Source organism: Equus caballus, chromosome 16, assembly GCF_041296265.1.
Source record: "Equus caballus isolate H_3958 breed thoroughbred chromosome 16, TB-T2T, whole genome shotgun sequence".
NCBI classification, from domain to species: domain Eukaryota; kingdom Metazoa; phylum Chordata; class Mammalia; order Perissodactyla; family Equidae; genus Equus; species Equus caballus.
The window spans coordinates 59,287,433-59,313,567 of NC_091699.1; the positions used below are offsets into that span (position 1 = coordinate 59,287,433).

At 38.6% G+C, this 26,135-nt stretch overlaps 1 protein-coding gene across 10 annotated transcripts in view; it reads right to left on the reverse strand.

Moving 5' to 3' along the window:
• GOLGA4 (golgin A4) overlaps positions 1-20,845 on the reverse strand; it is a 128,321-nt gene extending 107,476 nt beyond the window's left edge. For 6 of the 10 annotated variants that reach the window (XM_070237992.1, XM_070237989.1, XM_001489013.6 and 3 more), the window contains exons 1-2: positions 20,461-20,593; positions 5,000-5,089 (exon numbers count right to left, since the gene is read on the reverse strand). In XM_070237992.1, the coding sequence (XP_070094093.1) occupies positions 5,000-5,089; positions 20,461-20,529 (159 nt within the window). In that variant the 5' untranslated portion in view covers positions 20,530-20,593. Of the gene's footprint in view, positions 1-4,999; positions 5,090-20,460 lie in introns of all 10 variants that reach the window. The other 4 variants (XM_014731792.3, XM_014731791.3, XM_014731788.3 and 1 more) reach the window with 2 other exon arrangements.
• Between the last annotated feature and the right edge of the window lie 5,290 nt (positions 20,846-26,135).

The window sequence follows — 26,135 nt, forward strand, 5'->3', positions numbered from 1 at the left end:
CAGTTGAACTAACACTGAAGTTTCATGCGTCTGAACATTCAAGAAGACTACCTGTAACTCCTATCAGATGTGTGTTGAAAGCTGTCAATCTGTTCTCCATGTCTCTTATTCTCATTTTTTTTTCCCTTAACCTCTCTCTCTCTGTGTTTTTGGTGGGATTGCTCAGTATTCTTTTTGAATTCTCTACTTTTCCCTTAAACTTGGACCAGTCTGAGTTTTATTCCAATTTACATTTTTATATCAATTTTTTTCTCATTTCTAGGATTTCTAATTGGTTCTTTTTCATATCTGCCTAATCTAGTTTTGTTTTGGCCTGTTTTCTTCCCACAATTTTCTGTTCTTTTTAAGGAAATTATTACTTCATTTACCTTAATGAAGATACTTGTTTTAAAGTCTTTCCCAAACTGCTCTATTAATGTCACCTTGAGTAAATTTATATCCAAATTCCTGTTTAAATTGGCTGCCTTCTTACCATTTGTTTTAGAATTTTCATTTACAGGCTCTTTTTTTTTGGTGAGGAAGATTGGCCCTGAGCTAAGCTCTGTGCCAGTCTTCCTCTATTTTGTATGTGGGACACCGCAGGTGTTGGCTTGATGAGTCTTGTTTAGGTCCACACCTGGGATCCAAACCACGAACTCCAGGCCATCAAAGCAGAGCATGCAAACTCAACCACTATGCCATTGGGCCAGCCCAAACAGGCTCATTTTGAGGAAGGTATTCTCTTTCTCATTCCTTCTGTGCTCATCCCTCCTTTGTAGTCAATCTGATTCCCTGGGCCTTGGTTTGAGGTTCCTGCCCTGTGGCAATACAGGGGTTATCACAGACTCAGTCACTAAGCCAATGTGAGGTTTGGCTCAGTTCTTGGTCACAAGGCCTCCCTAGGGACAGCAGCTTCTCATAAAGGGCCACAGAGAGATCTAGGCAGCAGTTAGCCAAAGATTTTTTCACAGTCTCCTTTCACCACTGCTGGGAGCCCCACTTTAGCCCTTGGCTTAAAGCACTAAATCTAATTCTAATAGCACAAAACCCTCCCGGTACCTCTCAACATGAGTTCAAAGAGAAAATTAAGTCCTAGTGCCTGCCCTAAGGCATCCACTAGCATCTGCTATGTGTAATGAATTAATGTGTCTCCTATTAAGGAAGAGACCCTAAAAAGTTTAGTACCTTCGCAAGTGCATAAGCCTCTCTGCCTTGAAGACAAAAGGTCCTGTTTCTATCTTCCTTGACACTGTTATATACAACTGTTAGTGGCAAAACTTACTATTTTGGGTCAATTAAACTCATTCCATTCTTATTTGCAATGCTGTATACCTTAAGAAGTATTTGTGATAATATGCTCTGCAGAAGACACAAAAATAAAACTGTCTACAGTAGCAGCAGGTGAGGAAATATGCAGTACAGACTGTGGTTAAATCATTTTGATCAAATTCAAGACTACAACTTTAGGCCCTATTTTGTCTATATGGCTACTTCTTTACACAAAAAGTCTTTAAACAAAAAAGGACCAAGTGTCTAACCTTCTCTAGCTCTAATCACCACTGAAAAGACCAAGGCTATATAAAGATGGGAAAAAAAGGGTATCAAGCCAGGAAACCAGAAAAGTAGCAATACAGATTCATGGAATTTTTGCTAAGTCCCAGGGAACCTAAGACTTAAGAAAAAATAAGTCATCAAAGATCAGCCTGCCAATCCAATTCTGAGAATGTTCAGCACACTCAACAAGAAAGTGGAACCAAAAGTTGCTTTTCCAAAAATCAACAAATCTTCAGTTTGACTGACAGAGAAAAAAGAAAAAGAAAGAAAGCTCATTTTACTAATATCAGAAATGAAAGAGGGGAAATTACTACTGCATTTACAGAAAGAAAAAGGATTATAAAGCAATATTATGAACAACTGTATGCCAACGAATTGAATAACTTGGATGACATAAAGAAATTCCTAGAAAGACATAATTACCAAAACTGACTCAGGAAGAAATAGAAAATCTCAACAGAGCCATAAAAAGTAAAGAGATTGAATTAGTAATCAAATCACTTCCGAAAAAGAAAAGCCCAGGATTAGATGGTTTCATTGGTAAATTATACCAAACATTTAAAGAATTAATACTAATCTTCACAAACTCTTCCCAAAAAACATGAGGAAGGAACACTTCATAACTCATTTTATGAGACCAATATTATCCTGACAGACATCATAAAAAAAATAAACTGCAGACCAACATCTCTTATGAATATAGACACAAAATCCTCAACAAAATACTAGCAAATCAAAGCCAGTAATATAAGACTATACACCATGAACAAATAGGATTTATCCCAGGTATGCAAGGTTAGTTTAACATCCACAAACCAATTTATATAATACACCATATCAAGAGAATAAAGGACAAAACCACATGTCCGTCTTAATAGATGCAAAGAAAGCATTTGACAAAATTCAACACTGCTTCATGAGAACACTCAACAAACTAGGAATGGAAGGGAACTTCCTCAACATGATAGAGGAGATCTACTAAATACCCACAGCTAACATACTTAATGACAAAAGGACCAAATGCTTTCCCCCTAAGATGAGGAATGAGACAAGTATGCCTGCTCTCACCACTTCTGTTCAACATTGTACTAGAGGTTCTAGACAGGTCAATAGGCAGGAAAATGTGATAAAAGGCAGCCAGATTAAAGTAAGATTTAAAACTACTTTTACAAGGTAGGAGTGCTATGGACTGAACGTTTGTGTCCCTCAAAATTCATGTTGAAGCCCTAGCCCTCAATGCGATGTCATTTGGAGGTGGAGCCTTTGGGAGGTAATTAGAGTTAGATAAGGTCATGACGGTAGGGCCCTCATGATGGGGTTAATGCCCTTATAAAAAGAGATAGAGGGGCCAGCCCCGTGGTGCAGTGGTTAAGTTCGAATGTTCTGCTTCAGTGGCCCAGGGTTCGCGGGTTCGGATCCTGGGTGCGGACACGGCACCACCTGGCAAGCCATGCTGTGGTAGGCGTCCCACATATAAAGTAGAGGAAGATGTTAGCTCAGGGCCAGTCTTCCTCAGCAAAAAGAGGAGGATTGGCAGCAGACGTTAGCTCAGGGCTAATCTTCCTCAAAAAAAAAAAAAAAAAGATAGAGACATGAGAGCTGCCCCCCAACTCCTGCCACCCATCCCTCTCTCCCTGGGTGCATGCACAAAGAAAGGCCATACTAGGACATAATGAGAAGATAGCTGTCTGCAAAACAGGAAGACAGCCCTCATCAAACATCAGATCTGCTGGCACCTTGATCTTGGACTGCCCAGCCTCCAGAACTGTGAGAAATAAACGTTTGTTGTTTAAGCCACCCAGTTTAAGGAATTTTGTTATACCGGCCCAAACTAAGAAAGGGAAGACCTGCTCTACTAAGGGCATGATCTGATACAGAACTATAGTTATTAAGACAGTGTGGCACTGGATTAAAGACAAAGCAAAGAACGAAATAGAATAGAAAGCCCAGAAACAGATCTATTCAAATACGAACACTTAATTTCTGGGAAAAAAAAAAAAAAGTAGCACAGTAAAGCAGTGTGGAAAGAAGGGGACAACTGGATAGCCACGATAGAGAGGGGAAAATTGATCCCTATGTCACACCATACTGAAAAAAATCATTTCCAAATGAAGCACAGATCCAAATGTGAAAAGTAAAACAGGAAAATACTCTTAGGCTAAGAACAGAATTCTTTAGTAAGAAACAAAAAACACTAGCCATAAAATAAAATATTGATAAATTGGAGTACATTAAAACTAAGAACCTCTATTCATCAAAGGACACTATTAAGAGAGTAAAAGGCAAGCCATAGAGTGGAAGAAAATATCTGCAAGGCATATACCGAATAAAACACTCCTATCCACACTATATAAAAAGAACTACAAATCAATAAGAAAAGGACAAACCAATAGAAAAATGAGCAAGATACTTAAGCATTTCACAAAAGAAGATATCAAACAGCCAATACACAGATGAAAAATGCTCAATCTTATTAGCCATCAGAGAAATGCAAATTAAAACAATAAAAGGACACTACACATCCACTAGAATGGCTGAAATTAAAAAGACTAGCAAAGATGTAGAGCAACAGCAACTTTCATAAACTCCTGGTGGAAAGGAAGTGTTCTACAACTACTCTGAAAAACAATGGGCATTATCCTCTAAAGTGTTAAAACTATGTATATATCTTCTGACCCAGTGATTCTACTCCTAAGTACATAGCAAAAGAAATGCAGGTACATGTGTACCAAAAGAAATGTACAATAATATTCGCAGCAGCCTAATTTATAATAGCCAAAAACTGGAGACAACCCAAATGTTAAACTATAATGTTTACAAGAGAAAGCATACTTAAGTAATACTATACAGAAAAGGGAAGAAGCAAATACCAAAACGTCAGGATGACAGTAATCTTTGGGGGGCGGGGGGGCGCGGGGCACACTATAGTATCTGGCAGTGTTCCTTTTTTTGACCTGGATGGTGGTTACAGGGGGATTCACTTCCTAATAAATCACTGATTTGTGCATTTATGTTTACTCTCTTTTCTGTATCTGTGTCACACTTCACAGGAAGAAAAGAAAAAAGTGGAAAAAATCTAATCTGAGCTATGGTGTCAGCTGCAAGACATATGGAATCAATTATGTTACTTCACAGTTTCCAATCACCAGCTTAAAAATATAGGACTTTTCCCCATATGATGCTATATTGAACAAACTGTTATCAAATTACTCTGAAAAGTTCAAATATTAAAGGCCAAGTATATTATCCTGCCAAATTAAGATTCTCAAAGAAAACATACTTTAAAAAAAGCCTAATTACGATTTCCAAAGAAAAGAATAATTATGTTGTTAATAAAAACAACACCTAGGGATTAAATAATTGACCTGTCAAAATACTTTCCCATTTTGTTATCAGTAGAAGCATTACATTTTAGATTAATAATCTTCCTGTGAAAGGTTTATGAAAGAAGAAACATCAAACTTACCTCTCTATTGGGAGTACCTTCATCAAGTTCCTCTGTAAATGAAGATGTCCTGCTCCTGGTTCTTATGGGCGTTGAAGAATTGGAGGAAGCCTAGGTTAAAAAATTATTGTACAAATTAGAAAGACTACAATGAGTAGTGTGCTATGTATGGGTAGTCCTTCTCTCAGTCCATGCCCAAAGAACCCAGAGAAAGATAGAAAAGAGCAAACACATGAAAAACAGAAAAAGATAACTAAAACATAATCATCTAGCAGAGCCAGGCTACCTACTGGGTCCTTGGTCTGACTTTGCTGTCAACTAGAACTATGATCTTAGCTAACTTTTTGAGAGCTATGTGTCCTCACATATAAAATAAGGTTGTGATAGTAACATAAGATCACAATATTAGGGGAAACTGAAACCAGGTGAGGAATATATGAAAACTCTGTACTATCTTGGTAATTTTCCTGTACATCAAAATTATTCCAAAATGAAAAGTTCATTTAAAAAGATAAGGGAGGTGGGCCAGGCCAATGGCGAAGCAGTTAACTTTGCAGGCTCCCCTTTGGCAGCCCAGGGTTCGCTGGTTTGGATCTCGGGTGCAGACCTACACACAACTTATCAAGCCATGCTGTGGCAGGCGTCCCAAATATAAAGTAGAGGAAGATGAGCATAGACGTTAGCTCAGCGTCAATTTTCCTCAGCAAAAAGAGGAGGACTGGTGGCAGATGTTAGCTCAGGGCTAATCTTCTGCAAAAATAAGTGAATAAATAAATAAATAAATAAGTACATAAATAAATAAATAAAATAAGGTTGTCGCTGGCCCCGTAGCCAAGTGGTTAAGTTCACATGCTCCAGTTCGGCGGCCTGGGGTTCGCCATTTTGGCTCCTGGGCACAGACCTATGCCCTGCTCATCAAGCCATGTTGTCGTGGCATCCCACATAGAAGAACTAGAATGATTTACAATGAGGATATACAACAATGTACTGGGGCTTTAGGGAGGAAAAAATAAAAATAAAAGTAAGGTTGTCAATTCAATCTTTTAAAGTACCCTCCAGCTCCAATATTCAATACTATGAAATGTACAGGTAAACATCTCTCTAGTCAAGCACCTTGCTTTAAGCCTACCTTGCACACCACAGCTAGATATTGAGGTGCCAGTCCGTTTAGTTCTGTGGGACAGCTTGACTCCTATAATCCTCAGCAGAAAAACCTCAGGAGAAAGGACCCAAAATTTTAAATAGGAGTTTGAGGTCTACTCTAAGGTGAAGTAAAAACAGTGCTGAAAGTATAAAGCCAAAACTTCAAGAAACCCTCCCTCATCCACAGCAAAATAAATCTGAACTCATCTACACACAGAAATAAGTTGATGTCTTACCCTTTTGTAGTTTGCACAGCTCTGCATAAATAAAAGGTATTTGATAAATATTTGTTAAATAACTGAGTGAATGAATGAACAAATGGAACTCTGACCTATCAAGGTGGCACATACTGCTGTGGCTAGGTTGGAACAGAGAGGTCATGAGGAATACTGTACACACATACACACGATCTATACATATATATACATACATACACACACATACATATTTATGTTACAGTAAGTGTAAACACTTCAAATCAAGATAGATGTTCAATAAATGGTGTTGGGATAAATGGCCATCCATATATGGGGAGAGACACCAATCAGATCCTTACTTCAGATTTAAGCTATATCAAAGATTTAAACGATTTTTAAAAACTGAAATATAGAAGAAAATTTGAGAGTCTATTTCTATAATCTCTGAATGGGAAAGAGATTTTTATGTCAAAAGTAGAAATCAAAAGCAACAGTTTAATTGGGAGGAGGGGGAAAAACATCAAAAAGAATGACGAAAGTTTAATAACTTTTTTTTTCTAAACAGCTCTTACAAGTCCACGAGTTAGAACTCAGAAAATTCACTAACCCAGTCTTCTTTTCATCTAGGGCAGGTGACGTGAGCGCCACCAGTGAAGAGACCCATGTGAGACTGTGAGTCACAAGTGAGTTATGTGAGAAAACAGGCATGCAAAATTAAAGTTCATCATCTGGCGAGCATGGAGACAGAGCTTCATGCAGTTGTGCACATGAGCTGTGCAGTGGAAGATGCAAGGCTGGTGCTAAGCTGAGGCAGCTGCAACATTTTTATTAGTACAGTCCCCCAGTATGGCTGGGCATAACGATCAGTCCAGACTTTCAGGCCTGCCTGGAAATTCTGTAAGGTACCAAATATTCTTTAATAAATTCTTTTTCTGCTTAACTAGATAGACAGACTTCTGTTGCTTACAAGTAAGAACTCCAACACACACATACCTTCTAAAAGATGAACAAGAAAAATGACCACGTGATAGGTTAAATTCGCTACGTGTAGAAGATACGTTAAGGGATAAGATATCCTTTCCCATTCAAGATAAAATAGGAAGAGTAAGGCCTTAAAAGTTTAAATAAGAAAATGGTTGAATGGGAAATAAAGCTGAAGCCTTATCAACGTTTTAAATGTCTAGAAAATGTATGACTAGAAGTCAACATTGTGCTTAGAAAATGGGAAAGCAAAGTGCAGTCATTGGACAGTGTTTATCCAGGACTGAGACTAAATTACAAATGTTCAGAGCACTTCAGAAAAAGTTTTCACTGAAGTTGAGGGAAATTCAATAAACCCTTCCCACACCCACAGCCATAACTTTCAAACCATGTCAGTTTCAAAGGCTGCAGATGCTTCAAAGTTTGCCACTATGAGGGGGAGGAGTGCCATTTGTATCTAATTTTAACTGGTTCTATGTCAGATGTCCTTTAACAAAAGGGCCATTGAGAAGGCAAAAAGTTAGGAAAGTTATTAGAAAAGCACTACTAGACTAGAGAAAACAGCTCCTGACCTGCCCATTCTGTTGTGATTCTATCATCTCCAAGAAATCTCTGGGTTATTAATTCAGCTTTCCAAAAGCCCAGATGCCAGGAAAGGGCTACCCTAGAGTGACCATCCAACCACTTGAAAAGTATACTCCCACTGTGAATTTTAAAAATTCTCACTATGTCTTTATACCTTGGCCTCATATGAGCCTAATAAGTAAGTGAGTGGCTCATCAGCCCTGGATAAACTGGCAAAATCAAATATTGGGGTCTACAAAGTTGAAGAATAGGTCCTAAAACACACTGTCCTCAGAAAAGTAGTACCACCTGGCCAGGCTTGGCCTGACGGCTTGTAGGTCTTCCCCTGGAGCTGCAAGAGGAAGGATCACATGAGGGAATGGATATGACTATAAAATATAAAGCATGCATACAAAATTAACTGTACTTGAGCATTTATCCAAAGCTCCTGGATTTTTAATGCACTATCCTCACTTCAAAATATAAAGGATAAATAAATATATAAATTTATAAATTTTATACTTTACATAAATATATAAATATAAAGGGATTTTTGGGGTCCGGCCCTGTGGCCGAGTGGTTAAGTTCGCGTGCTCCGAGTTCCTGAGGTTTTGCCGGTTCGGATCCCGGGCACGGACACGGCACTGCTCATCAGACCATGCTGAGGCGGCATCCCACAAAGCACAACCAGGGGGACCTACAGCTAGAATATACAACTATGTATTGAGGGGCTTTGGGGAGAAGAAGGAAAGAAAAAAATGTATATATAAAGGGATTTAGATTCTTTCAAGTTAAATTTGGTCTAATTAATTCTCATAGCCATGAGAAATCTGAAGATAGATTTCTAAGCTATTTGTCAAGAAACCTGATGGCTATATCCAGGCTCACAATTAATATTTTTATTGCCCACTGATGGATTATTAACTGACCATAGGCCGCAATTTCAGTACAAGAAAAACATTTTAGTCACTGTGGTAGGCAGAATTCTAAGATGACCCCAAAGGACCCTCACCCTATGAATATGATGAGATCACTCTTGATTATCTTACATTACACAGCAAAAGGACCCCAAAGGACCCTCACCCTGTGAATATGATGAGATCTCTCTTGATTATCTTACATCACACAGAAAAAGGGATTTTGCACATATTTTAAGGTTACTAATCAGTTGACTTTTTTCCTCAAAGATTGGCACCTGAGGTAACAACTGTTGCCAATCTTCTTTTTTTCTCCTGCTTTTTCTCTCCCAATTCCCCCAGTATATAGTTGTATATTTTAGTTGTGGGTCCTTCTAGTTGTGGCAGGTGGGATGCCACCTCAACGCGGCCTGACAAGCGGGGCCGTGTCCACACCCAGGATTCGAACCAGCAAAACCCTGGGCCACCGAAGTGGAGCATGCGAACTTAACCACTGGGCCACGGGGCTGGCCCATCAGGTGACTTTGAGTTAATCAAAAGATTATCTGGATGGGTTCAACCTTATCACATGAGCCCTTCAAACATGAACCTGGAGTGCAGAGGCAGAAGGTAGAGAGATGCACTCCTGCCATCCTGAAAGAAAGTAAAATGTCTATGGGGGCCAGCGGCAAGGAACTGTGAGGAGCTGAAAGTAGTCCCCTTCAACAGCCAGCAAGAAATAAGGACCTCAGTCCTACAACCACACAGGACTAAATTCTACCACAACCACATGATCATGGAAGGTGACTCTAAGCTCTAGATAAGAATACAGTCTGGATGACATCTTGATCTTAGCCTCGTGAGACACTGAACAGAGAACCCAGTCACACCATGCCAAACTTCTGACCTACAGACTGTGAAATAACAACTGGGTTACTAAGCACTAAAGTTGTGGTAATTTTTATGCAACATTAGAAAACTAATACAATCACTTTTAAGAATAATAAGCCTTGAGTGTCTTGTCCCTATACCATGACTTTTCATCATCTGTCAAGAGTCTGTTCAGATGTTACCCTGACCCTCTCCAGAAATGCCTTCCTATAGCCACAACACCCTGTGCACACTACCACTGTACTAGGAGTATTTGTCTGTCAACTCCATGGTACAGAGACTACATCTGCCCTTCCAAGCAAATGTTAACACCCACCATGGCACATCAGCAGGCACTGTTAAATAAATAAGTGCTCTATAATTAAAAACACTTTCAAACACTTTCAAACACTTTACCTCTTCTGATCTTCACAACCACTGTGAAAGGTAACCAGGACAGATATTATTATCTCTGATTTCCTGATGGGAAAATAAGCAGCTCAGAATGTTTATGTGGCTTGCCCAGGTTGCAAACCACAAAATCTGGATTAGCACACAGGTCTTCTAATTCCCTCATCCATTTCCTCAGTACTCTTTAGATCACTGTTCCTCAGATTTCTTTCATTTGGACCCACAGTAAAACAAAAACAAAAATAAAACATACATTTCACACACAGACACTTCCAAAACAAAAGTTTTACAGATCCTTAATCTTTATGACACAAGATATCATATTTTCTGACCTAATTTATTCTTTCATTAAAAAAAAAGATGATCCCAACCCATTGATTCCTCAACCCACTTGGACTGCTTTCACCATACCGTGTCGTCTCTGTACGAACAGTACTGATAAACATGGCTACTAAATTTTAAATCTAGAGTACATCAAATATATCTAATATATTTTCATTATACCAAAAAAGAGGAATTAAAAAACAAATTGTAGGTTGAATAACACAATCTAAAGATAATAAAGACACAAATTTTGGATATTCATATCACTGGGAAGTTCCATATTAAAGTCAAAACTATGTTACCCAAAATTTATTCCATTAGAAGTTCCATATTAAAGTCAAAACTATGGGGGCCGGCCCAGTGGCACAGCAGTTAAGTGTGCATGCTCCGCTTAGGCAGCCTGGGGTTCACCAGTTCGGATCCTGGGTATGGACACAGCACCGCTTGGCAAGCCATGCTGTGGCAGGTGTCCCACATATAAAGTAGAGGAAGATGGGCATGGATGTTAACTCAGGGCCAGTCTTCCTCAGCAAAAAGAGATTAGCTCAGGGCTAATCTTCCTCAAAAAAAAAAAATCAAAATTAAAAAATTAAAAAAATAAAGTCAAAACTATGTTAACCAAAGTTTATTATCTCCAAGTTTTCATGGAAAGAATTATTCAAGATAGCTGAATCGTTAGATTTAGATAGATACAGATGCAGATATCTATCTAAAGTTATAGATTCAAAATGGTTAAACCTCATTGACACCTGAAGGCATCTGGAGATATTAATGAGGTTTAACCATTTTGAATCTATTACTTTCTCAAATCAGTTAACTAACTCTAGTTTTCAAAAATAAAAGGAAACTGAACATAATTTAACATTTTCTAGGTAAGTTGTCAGTCCTGCCAATGGGTTATTTGCAGTAAGTCTTCTCTACTCATTTTAGCCTGCTACTAGTTTAGAAACTAGATAACTACATTTATTGAAATTGTAGACAAACATGAGGAAGCTCTAAATGAGGGATTTTAAAGTTTTCTTATGAATAATTTACATTAGCTATGGAATGTGAAGTTGATAACATTAAAATTTCGACTGGGGGCCAACCCGGTGGCACAGCGGTTAAGCGCGCACGTTCTGCTTCTCAGTGGCCCAGGGTTGACCGGTTCGGATCCCAAGTGCGGATATGGCACCTCTTGGCAAGCCATGCTGTGGTAGACGTCCCACATATAAAGTGGAGAAAGATGGGCACAGATGTTAGCTCAGGGCCAGGCTTCCTCAGCAAAAAGAGGCGGACTGGCAGTAGTTAGGTCAGGGCTAATCTTCCAGAAAAAAAAACAAAAACAAAAAATTTCGACTGCTCAGAGGCCTTTTGATCTATTTCCCAGTTCTCAAGTTATGCTCCAAATAGATGAGATGTTACTCTTACACAAGCATAACAAACATCTGGGCTTCATTCCTCCCTCCCACATCCATGGATAATCAATCATGGCAAGGACACAGCCATAGAATCCTCATCACAGCCCTGCTGAAAGTCTCTGCCAAATCTATGTGACATCCCAGCTCTAAAGGAAGAGTCAAAGTAACTCGGAGTTAAGTCTTCACATAGATCTTTATATTCTAGTTACCAAAATTATTAGACCTTTTCATCATGTTCTTAACAAAATACCTTCTACATCCTGACATCTAAAATAGTAGTGCTGGAAATCAAATATTGCTGTTTGTGTTATAAATGTTTACCCCTCAAAAACACCCCTTTAATATAGTGAAATCCACTCACACAAAAACAATTTAAGGAAATTTCCAGTTAAACATGGCAGATGGACTACATGCTCCTATTCTCTCTCCCTCAGAAAGAGTTAAGGAATTTCAATCAATTTTCAGAAGACTGGATGTGAATGAAATACAGCACAGGAGTTAGCACAGTTGAGACACTACAATCCCAAGGACCTACAGAAGGGAATACGGATGAGAAGCAAGCCTATTTTCATGCCCAGAACCCTGAAAAGACTTAGGACTTAAAGCAAAAGGTATAATGCAATGTGCAGAAGTGAAGAGGCAGGACCAGAAAGAGGAAGATTGGTTGAAAGATTTCGGTCCTCTGTTCCACCTTACTTAGCCTCTGAAGAACCAGAGTTTTATTTTCTGGAGCCCATGAGGCTCTAAACTGGGCAAAACCAAGCAGAGTAAAATAAGAGTGAAGGGCAAAGTGTGGGACTAACCTTAGAGGGATTAAGTGATAGTCTGCACAGTGAATAGTGAAACCCTCAGCCCACTTCCTCAGCCCTACTTCCAGAAAGGTGGCAGCTTGGCTAATAACCTCTCATCTCTTCCCCAGAAAACAGAATGCTTCTCTGGAGAAACTGAATGACCTCTTTAAAAAGACTTCTGGTCACCAACATGTAGGTCTTTCCTCCAATAATAAAGCCAGTTTACAGCCTATCAACCAGCAGTGAACGCCAGTGTCTATCACATGCTACTTCCAAATAGCATCAGATTTTTAGTGCTTCACCCTTAAATATGACTAGACAGCCCAGAGCACTCAGTAGTTAAAAGAAAGTTTCCAAAGTAAAAGAGTGAGCCAAAAACAAACAAAAAACAAAAACCTAGAAAAAACAAAAACAATAAAGATTAAAAGAAAACTTCAAAACAAAAGAAAAAAATCCCCATTACTCTGAGAAAGATAAAAGATATATCTGTATAACAAGAACAATACTATGAAAAAGCAAAAGACAATAAGAAACAGCTCTTTGAAATTTACAAATAAGATAGCCAAAATTAAAAATTCAACTGAAGAGTTAATTGAAGAAATCTCTCAAATGTAGAATAAAACATTAAAAACAGAATATAAAGGGCAAGAAAATTATAATAAATAAGAGACTCTATCCTGAAGGCACAGAAGCTAACTAACTGGAGTTCCAGGAAAGAAGATTAAAAAAAAAGGTGAGGGGGCCTGCCCGATGGCACTGCAGTTAAGTTCTCGTGCTCTGCTTTGCTTGCCTGGGGTTTACGGGTGTGGATCTGGGGTGCAGACCTATGCACTGCTTATCAAGCCATGCTGTGGTGGCGTCCCACATATAAAAAATAGAGGAAGATAGGCACAAATGTTAGCTCAGGGTCAATCTTCTCAGCAAAAAGAGGAGGACTGGCAGCGGATGTTAGCTCAGGGCTAATCTTCCTCAAAATAAACAAACAAACAAATAAATAAAGGTCAGGGAATTATCAAATAATACCTAAGAGTTGCCAAGAATTTAAACACAGGAGTCACCATACTTAAAGTATGCACTCAGTGTCCAGCACAATGCATAAAGAAATCCATACAAAGGCATATTTACCATGAAATTTCAGACTACAAGATATAAGGAAAGATCCTAAAGCCTCCAGAAAGAAAAAAGCAGCAGAATGACAATGGATTTGTCAATAGCAGCACTGCAAATGGAAAACAAAGAAGCAATGCTTTAAAAATCATCTTCCTTGGCAGGAAATCAGTAGATACTGTTTAAAATGTACAAATCAACAAATAGCAAAGCAACAAAAGCTTATTATTTAGAAATACGAAGTTAAATATCTGGGGAAACAGAAATGTTGAGAACATGAGAACAGGACTGGAGGATTGGAGCAGGCAATGGTTTTTTGCATCAAGTAGTACTTGACCTTTAAAACTATGTAATGTATTACTTTGATAAAAATAAAAGTAAAGTTTTATTTTAAAGTTTCAATTAAAAATCATGAGTATTTAGTATGTTCAGTACAAGGTACCCAATAAAATTTTAAAGCGTGATAATGCAGATTAAAAGATGAACTATTTCTCATCTTAAATCTCATCCAATAGTTGATAATGAATAATAAGTGGATTGATATTGTTCTCAACACTTCAGACACTAGCTATTGTTAACAGAATACTTCAAGACCAGTCACATGGTACATGCTAACTTAACCAAATGATTTTACAAAGTAAGATAGAAAAATCAGATAATATCTTTACTAATCTAAGGAATACGCATTTGTTGAGAATTCATAATTTAAAAGTCAAGTACTTAAGAAGATGAATTTACATTTAAGTACAGAATAGTGATTAAGTTTCCAGTACAAGAGTGTAAACTGAACACTACCGCTTACTTCCTCTCCCTCTCAAAAGAACATTGACTTCAAGGTAAAAAAAAAAAAAAAAATCAGAAACACATAGATTAATTAAAACTCTAGAATAAGAGAAAGGACATCAATAGTAAAAAGATAATGACAAACTTCTGAAGAATCAAAGGCAAAAGAATTTAAATCAGTATAGAAATCAGGGCAAAGGTAGCCATAATTCTAAACATGCACAGACGGTGGCTGCAGGAGAGGCAGTAACAACTTTTTCCAAGAGGAAGAAAAAAATCACAGGTTTGGAGTACCAGAATGGAAGATTACTGTTCTCATTACTGCTCTCAGGGATTAATGATTTGTGCAACAAACAGGTACTTGGGGTCAGCTTCCTCCAACCCAAACACATATCCAGGCAAAAGTAACTGCAAAATATAAGGAGCAACAAGCCTTGTAGGTATTAGAGCTCCAATAGTGGGGACTGGTACCACAAAAGACTGGGGTAACAACACACTCCAGTTTGCCCACGACAATCCCAGTCCCACACAGTTCATGCTAGTTTACGTTCTAAGACAATTATTAGTAGTGTCACCTTTCATTCTCAAGAATGTTTGGATGATAAATTATATGGTCACCTTTCAAAGTAGGACCCTCTTTGTTTTGGCTGGCAGAGGAGAAATTCCTGTCTGACTATTTCCCTTCCCAACCCACTCCCCACATACAAATTCTAGCCCTCCACTCAGGAGAGCAGCAGGTAAGAGCAGGAAAAACCCATGTCCGCTATCAAAATAAATCACTCTCCATGACTTCATAAATATAAATGAACAACCAAAAATCACAAGACATTTTTCTTTAAAAAAAAAAAACAACACAGCAAAACAAGATGACTAGTATAAATAAATATAACAAAATATACCAAGTATAACAAGTGACCCAGAAAAATCAGATAAACCAAGGAACATAACTTAAATATGGATGTATACATAATAATAATGCTTATCCTTGCAGAGTTTTGGGAAACTCTAGTTTCTATTAAACAACCACAAGCTGCTACTGAAAACTAAAACAAAGCAACAAGTATAGCACAGTGGTTAAGAGAATGGGCTGTAGAGCCACACTGCCTGGGTCCATATCTCTGCTTTACCACAGATTGGCAGTGTACCACAGACAAGTTACGTAAGCTCCCTCAGCCTCAGTTTCTCATCTGTAAAGCCGGGATAATACAAGCACATACATATATTAATTTAGATAATACATGCAATGTAGTGAGAAAAGTATCTGGCTAAAAATAATTACCCAATAAATGTTAACTAATGTTACTATTATTTGTGGAAATTAAATATATGATTACTAGAACAAATTCAACAGAAGCAGCTGAAATAAAAATTTAAAGAAATCTCTCAAAACAATAGAATAAACAGGAAAAAAAGGAAGATATAAAAAGAAAGTTAGGATTACAAAGTATTTATCCAAAAAGATTAATAGGATTTCAAAAGGGAGGAGGGTGGTGCTAAACAAGAGCAAAGAAACAAAAGAAGAAAACTAGAAATGTTCTAAAATCAAGGGAAAAGGAGAAGATTCAAAGATCAGGTTAACTACCAATGAAGAAAGAACATGTCTGGAATCAGACTTCTCATCTGCAACACAGGGTGCTAGAAGAAATGGGAGAAATACCTCCAACAGTGTGAGTGAAAATTTTCAACCTAGAATTTTATACCCAGACAAATAAATGTTTAAGTAAATGAGGACATCCTCCTAATATTTTGATTTAGAAGGTGAAGACACTAACCACAGTTAGTTAAAATCCGATGTTTTTAGAGCCCTGAAATTCTACATCAAAGTTTCCAGCCTTGCTTTCTCACCAGGGCCCAGCAAGATGGGCTTTGAATTTGCATACGGCTTCCAGTGGGACATAAAATTGAGGTACGTACAATTTGCAACCATGTCTTGGGATCTCTGAATCTCACAATTTAACAGACTAGGTTAATCGATCCCAAAAGCTAAGGAGACAAAGCTTTTCTTAGAATTTTTTCCTCCAGCTCTTCCTACCAAAGTAGGAAGCAGATGAAAGAATTTTGTACAGCCCTTACCTTACTCAAGTTTCATGGGAGATTTTTGTTTTAATCACATAAACAAGGATTGTTTTATTACTTAAACACGAGAACTTAATACATATTCTATATAAAGCATTATCAATAGCCACTAAACACTCCCTGGTCAAAATGCAGATTATAAACACTTGAGATATATTCTGATGCTTCTAATCTAAACGTTCTCTCTGGGAGTTATGCTTTCACCAATTTCAAGAGCGAGGTTAATTATTTAGTAAACTTGGATTTAGAATAAGGCTATGTTGCTTCAGAAAGGGACTCTTTTCCCTGCTTTTTGTGGAATTTTTTTTTCAATTTCTATTACATAAACTACTATTCTGGAATCCCAATCTAAAAAAGCTATGATTTTTCAGGTTTGAGGTGGGGCCCACATTTGGCTTTTTTTAATTTAATTTTCTTATTGTGGTAAAATAAACACAACAAGTTATCATTTTAACCATTTTTAGGTGTACAGTTCAGTGTCATTAAGTATATTCACACTGTTGTGCAACCAGCACTATCATCCACCTCCAGAACTTTTTCATCTTTTCAAACTGAAACTCTGTTCCCATTAAACAATAACTCCACATTCCCCCTTCTCTCCAGCCCCTGGCAACCTCTTTTTCTGCCTCTATGAATTTGACTAATCTAGGTATCTCATATAAGTGCAATCATACAATATTTGTATGATTTTTAAGTTTTAGTAATACTTGAAAAAGGCTGAAAAGGTTAGAAAATATTTTTATTCATGTACTACTCATATCCCAAGAAAGTACAATGTATTTTACATTACTTTTTAATGTTTCTTTTATCAAATTCATTCTGTAAGTTTAAAAATTCAAAATAGATATTCATTGTTAAAAAATAGTATTAAGTGAACCTTGATTTGAAATTTTTTTAACTTTATTTTTAACTAGCGATTAGTCTTCAAGTCATCATCAGAGTTGAACAAATGATTACTTAAAATAATATCTGCCAAGGAAGGGTTCAAATAATCTTAACACCAAGCAAATAGAAGTGACTGGGGACTATTAGAAGGCTGTCTTGTTTTTACTGAAGAATTTCAAAACCTTAAGGAAAGCTATATCATTATTACTATTGTTTTACAAATATTGTGATGCAAATAGTTCATCTATCCCAGAATTATCTACACCTGCCAACTCACTCTACTTGAAACACACCTATCAGGCAATCTCACCTACGTAAAGCAGGCTAAGAACTAGGAAGTATGCACACAAAGGCATGCAAAAACTCAAAGCAAATGTCTCAAAATTTGTGTTAATACACTAAAAGGCACTATAGAATCCCTCAGGTACTTATTTTTACACAAAATTTTAGAAGTTTACATGCCTTGATTCAAAGCCCACAGCAGTTCAAAAGCAGGGAGAAGAAAGACATAGAGCAGATAGCAAGGGACGTTACAAACTAATTACAAAAAGTAGACCAAGAACAAACAACTTCTCTTGAGTGGGTAAAAGGGAACTGCCTTTTGCACCCCACTAAATTCTAGAGGGCATGGTGCCTTCCAGACAAAATAATTTATACTCAAAAATGAAGAAATAATATTACACACATTCAAGATCTTTTGCTTAAGAAAACAAAAATATGTGTAATCTGTTGTGAAAGAATTGTCATCAAAAAAGGTTTTTGCTTTGTTTTTTAATTGATGCCTGAAAGAAATACTTAACTCTGAAAATAATAATCCAGAACTCACCCTGAAGGGTTCTGAATAGCTGAGGACCTAAGACCAAAAGATAAGCCAGTTTCTATCAGTAGTTGATCACTAACAATTTACTTTTGCATTCTGGATAAATGTATACATTATCAAAGCGGATTGTTTTAAATGTTTTGTACACAAAGTTATTTTATTTGATCCAGTTGCACTGTCTCACCAGAGGCACCAACCTATAGAAACTAAGAGCTCTAATATGTTAGCTTGTAACTACTGCTTTTTTACTATTATTCTAAAAATGTCTCTTTGTTAATGTACAAATTCATTTTCATGAAGAAAAACAAACATAATAAAAAAATAAATACTCATAATATCTCATCAGTACCTTGGAGCATCTCCTTCATAAAGTATTTTCACTGTCTGTATATAAATATACTTTTACACATATTTTTTTCCCACAAAACTCTAACCACACTCTACATGCTACTTTTAATCTTTTAACACAAATATCTATGCATATTAATAACACTTTTCTGTAGGCTTTAACATTGGCTGTGTGACATTAGGCAAGTCACTTAACCTCCCTGAGTCTCACTCCATGTATGAGTATCTACCTCATAGGTTTATGTGAGAACTAAAAAAAATAATCTGTGTAAAATACTAAGCAAAATGCCTGGCACATAGTAAGAAGCCAATAAACGGTGGCATTTTTTAAGGCTGTATAATAACTGACTACTTGATACAACTTATTTACCAATTTTCTATTGTTGAACATTTTTAGCCAGTTTTTACCTATTAAAACAACACTGAAATGAAAATCCATGTGGCTAAATCTTTAATACATCCTAAATTTTCTTAGAATAAATTTCTAGAGGTGGAATCCTCTAGAAATGTAAGTCAGTCTTACATTCACTAACATGCTCGTTTCCCCACTTTCCTCATCTCTACCTTGTAAGTTTTTTGTTTCTTAAATAACCGTGTTTTGTAAAGTTAAAAAAAAGTCTGCAGTAAATAGTATGAAAAGTAAAATATTTAGTATCTAAATTTTAATTGCTATTTACATTTTACGTGGGAAAATGAACAAGCCTTCCGTGCAATATTCCGATGTATTTCAAGCACTGTTTTACTTTATAAGAGCTTTAAATTTTAAGAAAACTTCAACTTACAGTTTCAGAAAAAACTCAACGCAATAGTTGTTTGATTTAATAGTTGTTAATCAGTTGTTAAATAGTTGTCTAAAAGCCGTATAAAACAAATGCTATGTTAAAAAAAATGTTTTAGAAATGCCTCCAAATTACTGAAAACTCAGCCTTTCTTGTAGAAACACTAAAATTAAGCGATGTGCTCAATCTGTTGAGACTCAGAAAGGCTGGGAAGAAATCATCTTTGAAGAGACCACGCACTACCAACACCAAAACACACATTCATTGGTGCTTAGGAGACTGTTTCTTTAAATTAACACTACTAACACGCCCCCTTTTTCCTGGAAACTGTCATTTCCTCAAGCAACTGCATTCGTGAAAAACAAATGTAACGAGACGCTTCAAGGAGCAGAAGCTGGGCTGTGGTCAGGCACTAGCCCGGCCCGGCCTCGGAGTATCAGCCCCTCCGCCCGCCCGGATCAACCAAGTTATGCGAAGGGACTAACTCGTGACAACCTCGGGCGCTGGACGCCGGCCACACTGCCACCTCTTTCAGGTCCCAACGCTCCTGCAAGCAGCCTGGCCTGGAATGGCTCGACCCCTGGCCCTCATCGCTGGACTAGGGGTTGGACTTAGACGTTCGTCACAGGTCAGGAGACCAGCGGGATCCTGGCCCCTCCGTACTCAGTCTCGGGTCGGGGACGAGAGGGAGGACTCCAGTCACGAGGTCAGATATTACAATGGGTTTTCCCATCCCGCCCTCAGTTTTGAGTTAGGGTTTCGGATGAGCGGGGGAACCTTGGATATGGGTCAAAAATCATGCAAAATCGGAGCCCCTCTCACTTGTTCTCAGGCCGGGGTCAAGCATTGGCGGAAAACTCTAACAGAGGTCAGATGTTTCCAAGGATCCGGCCATCCCCACTCACTCTCCCGAACGAAGTTTTGGGATGGGGGACCCGGGTCAGGAGTCACGGAGCACCTGAGCCGCCCTAAACTCATTCCCAGTCCGGGGTTTGGGGGAATCACCACGTTAGAGGTCAAGGTTCACGGAAGAACCTCTCCTGTTCTGTGCGCCCGAGCTGGTGTCAAGGAGTGTCTGGAACTAGGGGAGAGCGGCGGCCATAGTACCTGAGCAGAGGCCAGCGCCTGCTGGAGCTGCTGCTCCTCGCTGATCTTTTGCTTCAGTTTCTTGAACATGGCGCAGCGCGGGGTCCTGAGTGTGAATGAGACCTGAGGGACGAGTGCCCAGGGAGACCCCGCAGCGGAGTCGAGGGCGGCTTCTCTACACCAGGGACTGCAGGGGCCGGGCCTGGACGCCTCCTCCTTGGGCTCGCCGGAGGATCGGGACACTCGTCCTGCGGGTGTCGGCGTCGCCGCCGCCGCGTCTCTTTCTTCTGGGTGCCACTGGTTGGCCTCGGCCCCCCATCCAGCCCCGGCGGCGGCGGCGGCGGCGGCGACAACGGCAGCAGGTGAACGGTGTGCCAAAGGCGCCTGCGCGGCCTACGTGGAGCTTGCCGAGGGAGCTCTACGGAGCGCCGGAGGGGACAAGCACACGCAGTCGGGCCGGCACATGCGCGCTAGGGGTCTGGCTCCCTTACGCGGGACGTCAAGGAAGACGCGGGATTCTGCGCTGCCTCAACTCCTGGCGTGCGGAGATACCGTCAGGACCCGGACTAGGAGTGGTCGGACCGCTTCTCTGACGCGTGCCTGGGCTTCGGCACTGCCAAGTCGGGCGGGGAGGGTACCGCTATTGAGGACAGCACGGCTGACAGCCCCAGCAAGGAACCACGTGTGTGTTCGTCCGGAGTGGGACAAGGGGCTTTTGGGGAGCCTGCCTGGGGCTCTGAAGGATAGTGTAATTTTGTTCACTATTTGTGCTTAGGATTCTGTTATCTTCAGTGCCTACTACTCCTACTGCTCCCCAGAGGGGCCCTCTTTCCTTTCCTGGACTCGTCCAGGGGTCGAGTACCTGACAGGAGGCTCCCAGGGTCCTAATGTTTCAGGCCTATGTTGTAAGAGCTCAATCGTTTGGACGTCTGCCGTTATTTTTTTGTTTCACCGAAATCGTATATTTTCACATATTCGTTCAAAAATTTTTGTCATTCTAAGTGCCAGGTCCTTGGGAATGTTAAAAGAATTCACAGCCTGATGAAAGACACAGATTCCTAAAGAGTTCGAATTTACCTCTAGAACCTGCAATCCTAAAAGAGCGTACGTGCCTAATACATCAAACACCCTGAACGTTGGTGGTCTGTGAACCCTCAAATCCATCTCAGCAATCTACTTGTGCGTGCTGTACCAAATTGCCTCACGTTACCTCAGGTATCCGAACTTGACAGAGTATACGCTGATGTTCACGTTTTAGCAAATTTTATTTACTAGCAATTACAGGAGCAAGTTGCTCTCTAAGATTCCATAGCCTGATCTCTAAACACATTAGAGCCAGAGTAGGGCTTGGTCTGAACACTGCATTGTCAACTGGGCTAAGTCCTCTCTTATCCCATAGTGAACACCTGTATAATTACCAGGAGAGTTTTTTTTTTTTTCAGGAGTCTTTCTCTGTCAAGAGTGTAAAGTTAAGTAGGCCTTCAGCTGCTCCCAGACTCCTGATGGCTGATATGCATCCTCACCCCAACATTCACAGTTGTAAATCAAAGGTTGCCAATATTATATTTATATGTATGTATATGTATGTGTATATGTGTGTATATGTATACATATGTGTGGGCCCTATCAAAGCAGGCCGTAATAAATGATATAAGAAGAGATCCAAGATATTACTTAGAGAAAGAAAAAGACCGGAAGAGGGCTAATTATGTCCTAGCTAGGACACAAAAAAGAAAAGAAGAGGGCACAGGGTTGAAACCAGCATATTTAACCACAATTTTGTTGAAACACTAAGCCTGCTCACAGATCACTTGGCTTCTGCAAATTAACATTCTTTCATGGTCTGTTCTTAATTAAACCTATAAATTATGCTTAATTCTTCAGCCACTCCTGGATGCAAATCACCAAGAGGTTCTTGCCTTGGCCCACTTTGGAGAGTCCTGCACCAACCCAGACAGAGCACTTTCCCTGCCCCTATTTTCCATGTTAGTAATTTGAACTCATCTCCCAACCAGCTGCTCAAGGACTAGCACCTCTCACTGCAGAGTGGAAGGACATTTGAGAAGGGCTTGCATCCAATCATGATGATCAGAGACCTCATGAATTTATTTCCGCAGTGGAACTAGGACCTATCTTTATTCACACAAAGAAGCAATCTTCATAATTCAAGACCATACTTAATTCTCATTCTTTCACCACTTCCAATGGCAAATACCATCCCCATCTCCATATTTCAGGAAATTTTCAGAATAACATAATCACTAGGGACTATGCTTCAGAAAACAGTAAATTATCAAGTTCCATTCCAGGCCTTAGATAAGAAAATAGTATGTCAGAAAGGACATCTAGCCAAAAGAACCAATTACAGTGAAAACTTTGACTCTAATTTCCTACTTTCTGACCACAAATGCCTTATCAACCCTTTTGTGTCACCTGACAATGCACTTCTTAACCCTCATCAAGAATCCTGATACATGCCATCCACAGGAAGAGAGCATAGCAGTTAGGAACATGGTCTTTGATGTCACCTAGATTTTGGTGTGAATGCAAATCAGCCATTTTCTAGCACTGTGACCTTTGACACTTAGGTAAACCACAAACAAAGTCAAATCCCTGAAGGGAGTAGAAAGGTTATCAGTGAAACAAGTATGGTATGAGACAATAGAGAATGAGGGAAAGTAACAAACTAGATAGTGCAAACCCACCCAGAGGCATTTTTAAATCACTGCAGCAAAACTGCTTAGAATAAAATTCAGCTCGAAAGCCAGATTGTGACCTCTGAGTGTCAACTCTCTGCCCTTCATTTTCCTCATCTGTAACATTTTAATAATGTTTCACAAGAATGTTGTGAAGCTTAAATGAGATGATGTGCATAAAGTAAGGCTTATAGTAAATGATATTTATAAATTCTGAGAGTTTCATTTTCTCCTTACTTCTAACACTCTCCCTGTGTATGTTGACAGCTCTAGCTTAGACCTCTCCCCTGAGCTCCAGATTATAGCATCTCCACTAGGCTCTCAGGTTTAGGAGGGCAAGAACCGTGCCTGTCATACAATCAGCCACTGCCTGGTACAGGGCACGACCCTAAATTTCCACAGAATTACTTAGTTTTAATGCATCCAACTGCCTACTGGACAACTTCTATTAATGGCCTGTAGGCACTCACATTCAATGTGTCCAAAACTGAACTCATCTCATCCACTAGTATACCCACCACCATCAGCATCAGATTTGCCCCTTGGCAAAATCTGTATTTTCTCCCTTGATTTATGTCATCTCCATCTGCCCAAGCTAAAACTTTGGTTGTCAGTCAAAACATCCCTCTCTCATTCTTCACCTATATCCAGAGAATCACCAAGTCTCGTGTCTTTTACTCTGAAATATTTCCCAAATCTATCCTATTTCCTATTCACTCTGCCACTAGTTTTAGCCTTCATTATTTCTCACCACTTTCATGATCTCCCAGTTTCCAGATTTGCTTCTTTCCAAGCCATCTTCTCCATAGCTGACATTACCCTCCTGCTGAAATCCGATCAGTGGCCTCCTTGTCCTGCAGAACACTGTTCAAATTCCCAGGCAGTAAAAGAAGCCCTCAGCAGCCTGGCTCCTGCTTTCCCTCTGACTATACCCTCTCTACCCTTCACACTTTAAAGCTCCAGAAATGTCAAATTAACTTGTGGTACCCTTATACATCCTGCTTTTGTATACCTCCTTGCTCTTCTTTTTTTAGTCTACAAGTTTAGTATACACAATAGTTGTGAAAATCTTAATGAGTACAGTAAAAATACTCATTGTACCCCTTGACTTTGTACCTTTTTTCCTTTTCCACTTAGCTACCCTTGATAATGTTGCTCATGTGTCATCACCCCTTTTGAGTATTCTCTAACACCACCTCCAAATCCTCCCCTTCATTAAGAAATTTTCTTAATTTCTTTAAAATCAAATAGACTATTTAAAGCAAAACAATGACCCTGTATTTGGGATTTTTTTTTTAATATACAAAGAAGTGAAATCTATGAAACTGATAGCACAAAGGACAAAAAGTGGGTAAATGGAATTATACTGTTGTAAGGTTCTTACATTATATATTAAGTGGTATAATATTAATTCAAGGTAGACTATTATAAGTTAAGGATGCATATTGTAATGCCTAGAGCAACCACTAAAAAAATAAAACAATAAAACAAAAGACATAGCTTAAAGTCCCATAGAAGATATAAAATGGAATCCTAAAAATACTCAAGTAATCAAAAAGAAGGCAGCAATGGAGAGAAAAAGGAACAAAGAATAAATGTGACAAATAGAAAACAAGGAGCAAGATGGTAGACTTAAACCCAATTACATCAAAATTACATTCAATGTAAATTGATTAAATACTTCAATGAAAAGGCAGAGATGGTCATAATGAATAGAAAAGCAAGATCCAACTATATGCGGTTTATAAGAGATGCAATTTAAATATAAAGATGCAGATATGTTAATAGTAAAAGCATGAAAAACAATGTAGCATGTGTCATAAATCAAGTTCCCCTAGTAACAGACTCTGAGGTTTGTTTACAGGAGATTTGTTGGAACTTGGGTCAGGGGAGAGGAGGGAGATGTGGATAACCTTGTGCAAGGTAACTACCTTCAGCTGAAGACAATACAGACAGATGTCAGCCATCTGCAGCCACACTACCAGCAGCTGGTGGAATGAATGTCTCAGTCTTGAAAGCACATCTGAACAATGCACTAGAGAATTCACTATACTATGCAAACATGAATCATATGAAAATTGGTATGACTATATTAATATTGAATAAAGTAGACTTCAAGACAAGGGGTATTACAAAAATAAATAAGGACATTTCAAAATAATAAAAGGGTCAACTCATCAAGAAGACATAACTCTAAATGTGTATCCACATAATAACAGAGTTTCAAAACCATGAAGCAAAACTGTAGAACTGAAAGGACAAATTTTAAAACCCCCAATTATAGTTGGAGATTTTAACAGGCGTCTCCCTGTCCTTGATCAAAGAAGTAGACCAAAAAATATGTAAGAATATAGAGGATTTGGGTCAGCTAACTTTGCCTAATTGATCTTTCTGGAAAACTACACCCAACACCTGTAGAAAACACAGTCTTTTTAAGTACTGTACACAGTTAATATTCACCAAGATAGACCATATGCTAATTCATAATACGGTCTCAATAAATTTCAAAGGGTTAATATCATATAATGTGTTCTCTGACCACAGAGGAATTAAGTTAGGAAATCTCAAAATTAAGCTAGAAAATCTCCAAATATTTGGAAATTAGGCAGCACTTTCCAAATAGGTGATGGGTCAAAGAACAAAGAACAAGGGAAATTAGAAAATGTTTTAAATGAATGAAAATGAAAACAGAACATATCAAAATTTGTGAGGTGCAGCTAAAGCAGCAATTAGAAGGAAATTTATGGTATTACATGTTTATATTAGAAAGGAAAAAAGGGTTGAAAGTCAATAATCTAAGCTTACACCTTAAGAAGTTAGAAAAAAGAAGAGAAAATTAAAACCAAAGTAGAAAGAATGAAATAATAAAGATAGGAGCAAAAATCAATGAAACAGAAAACAGAGAAACAATAGAGAAAAAACAACAAAGAACAAATTTGGTTCTTAGAAAAGATTAATAAAATTGATCAACCCCTAGTAAGACTCATTAAGAGAAAGAAA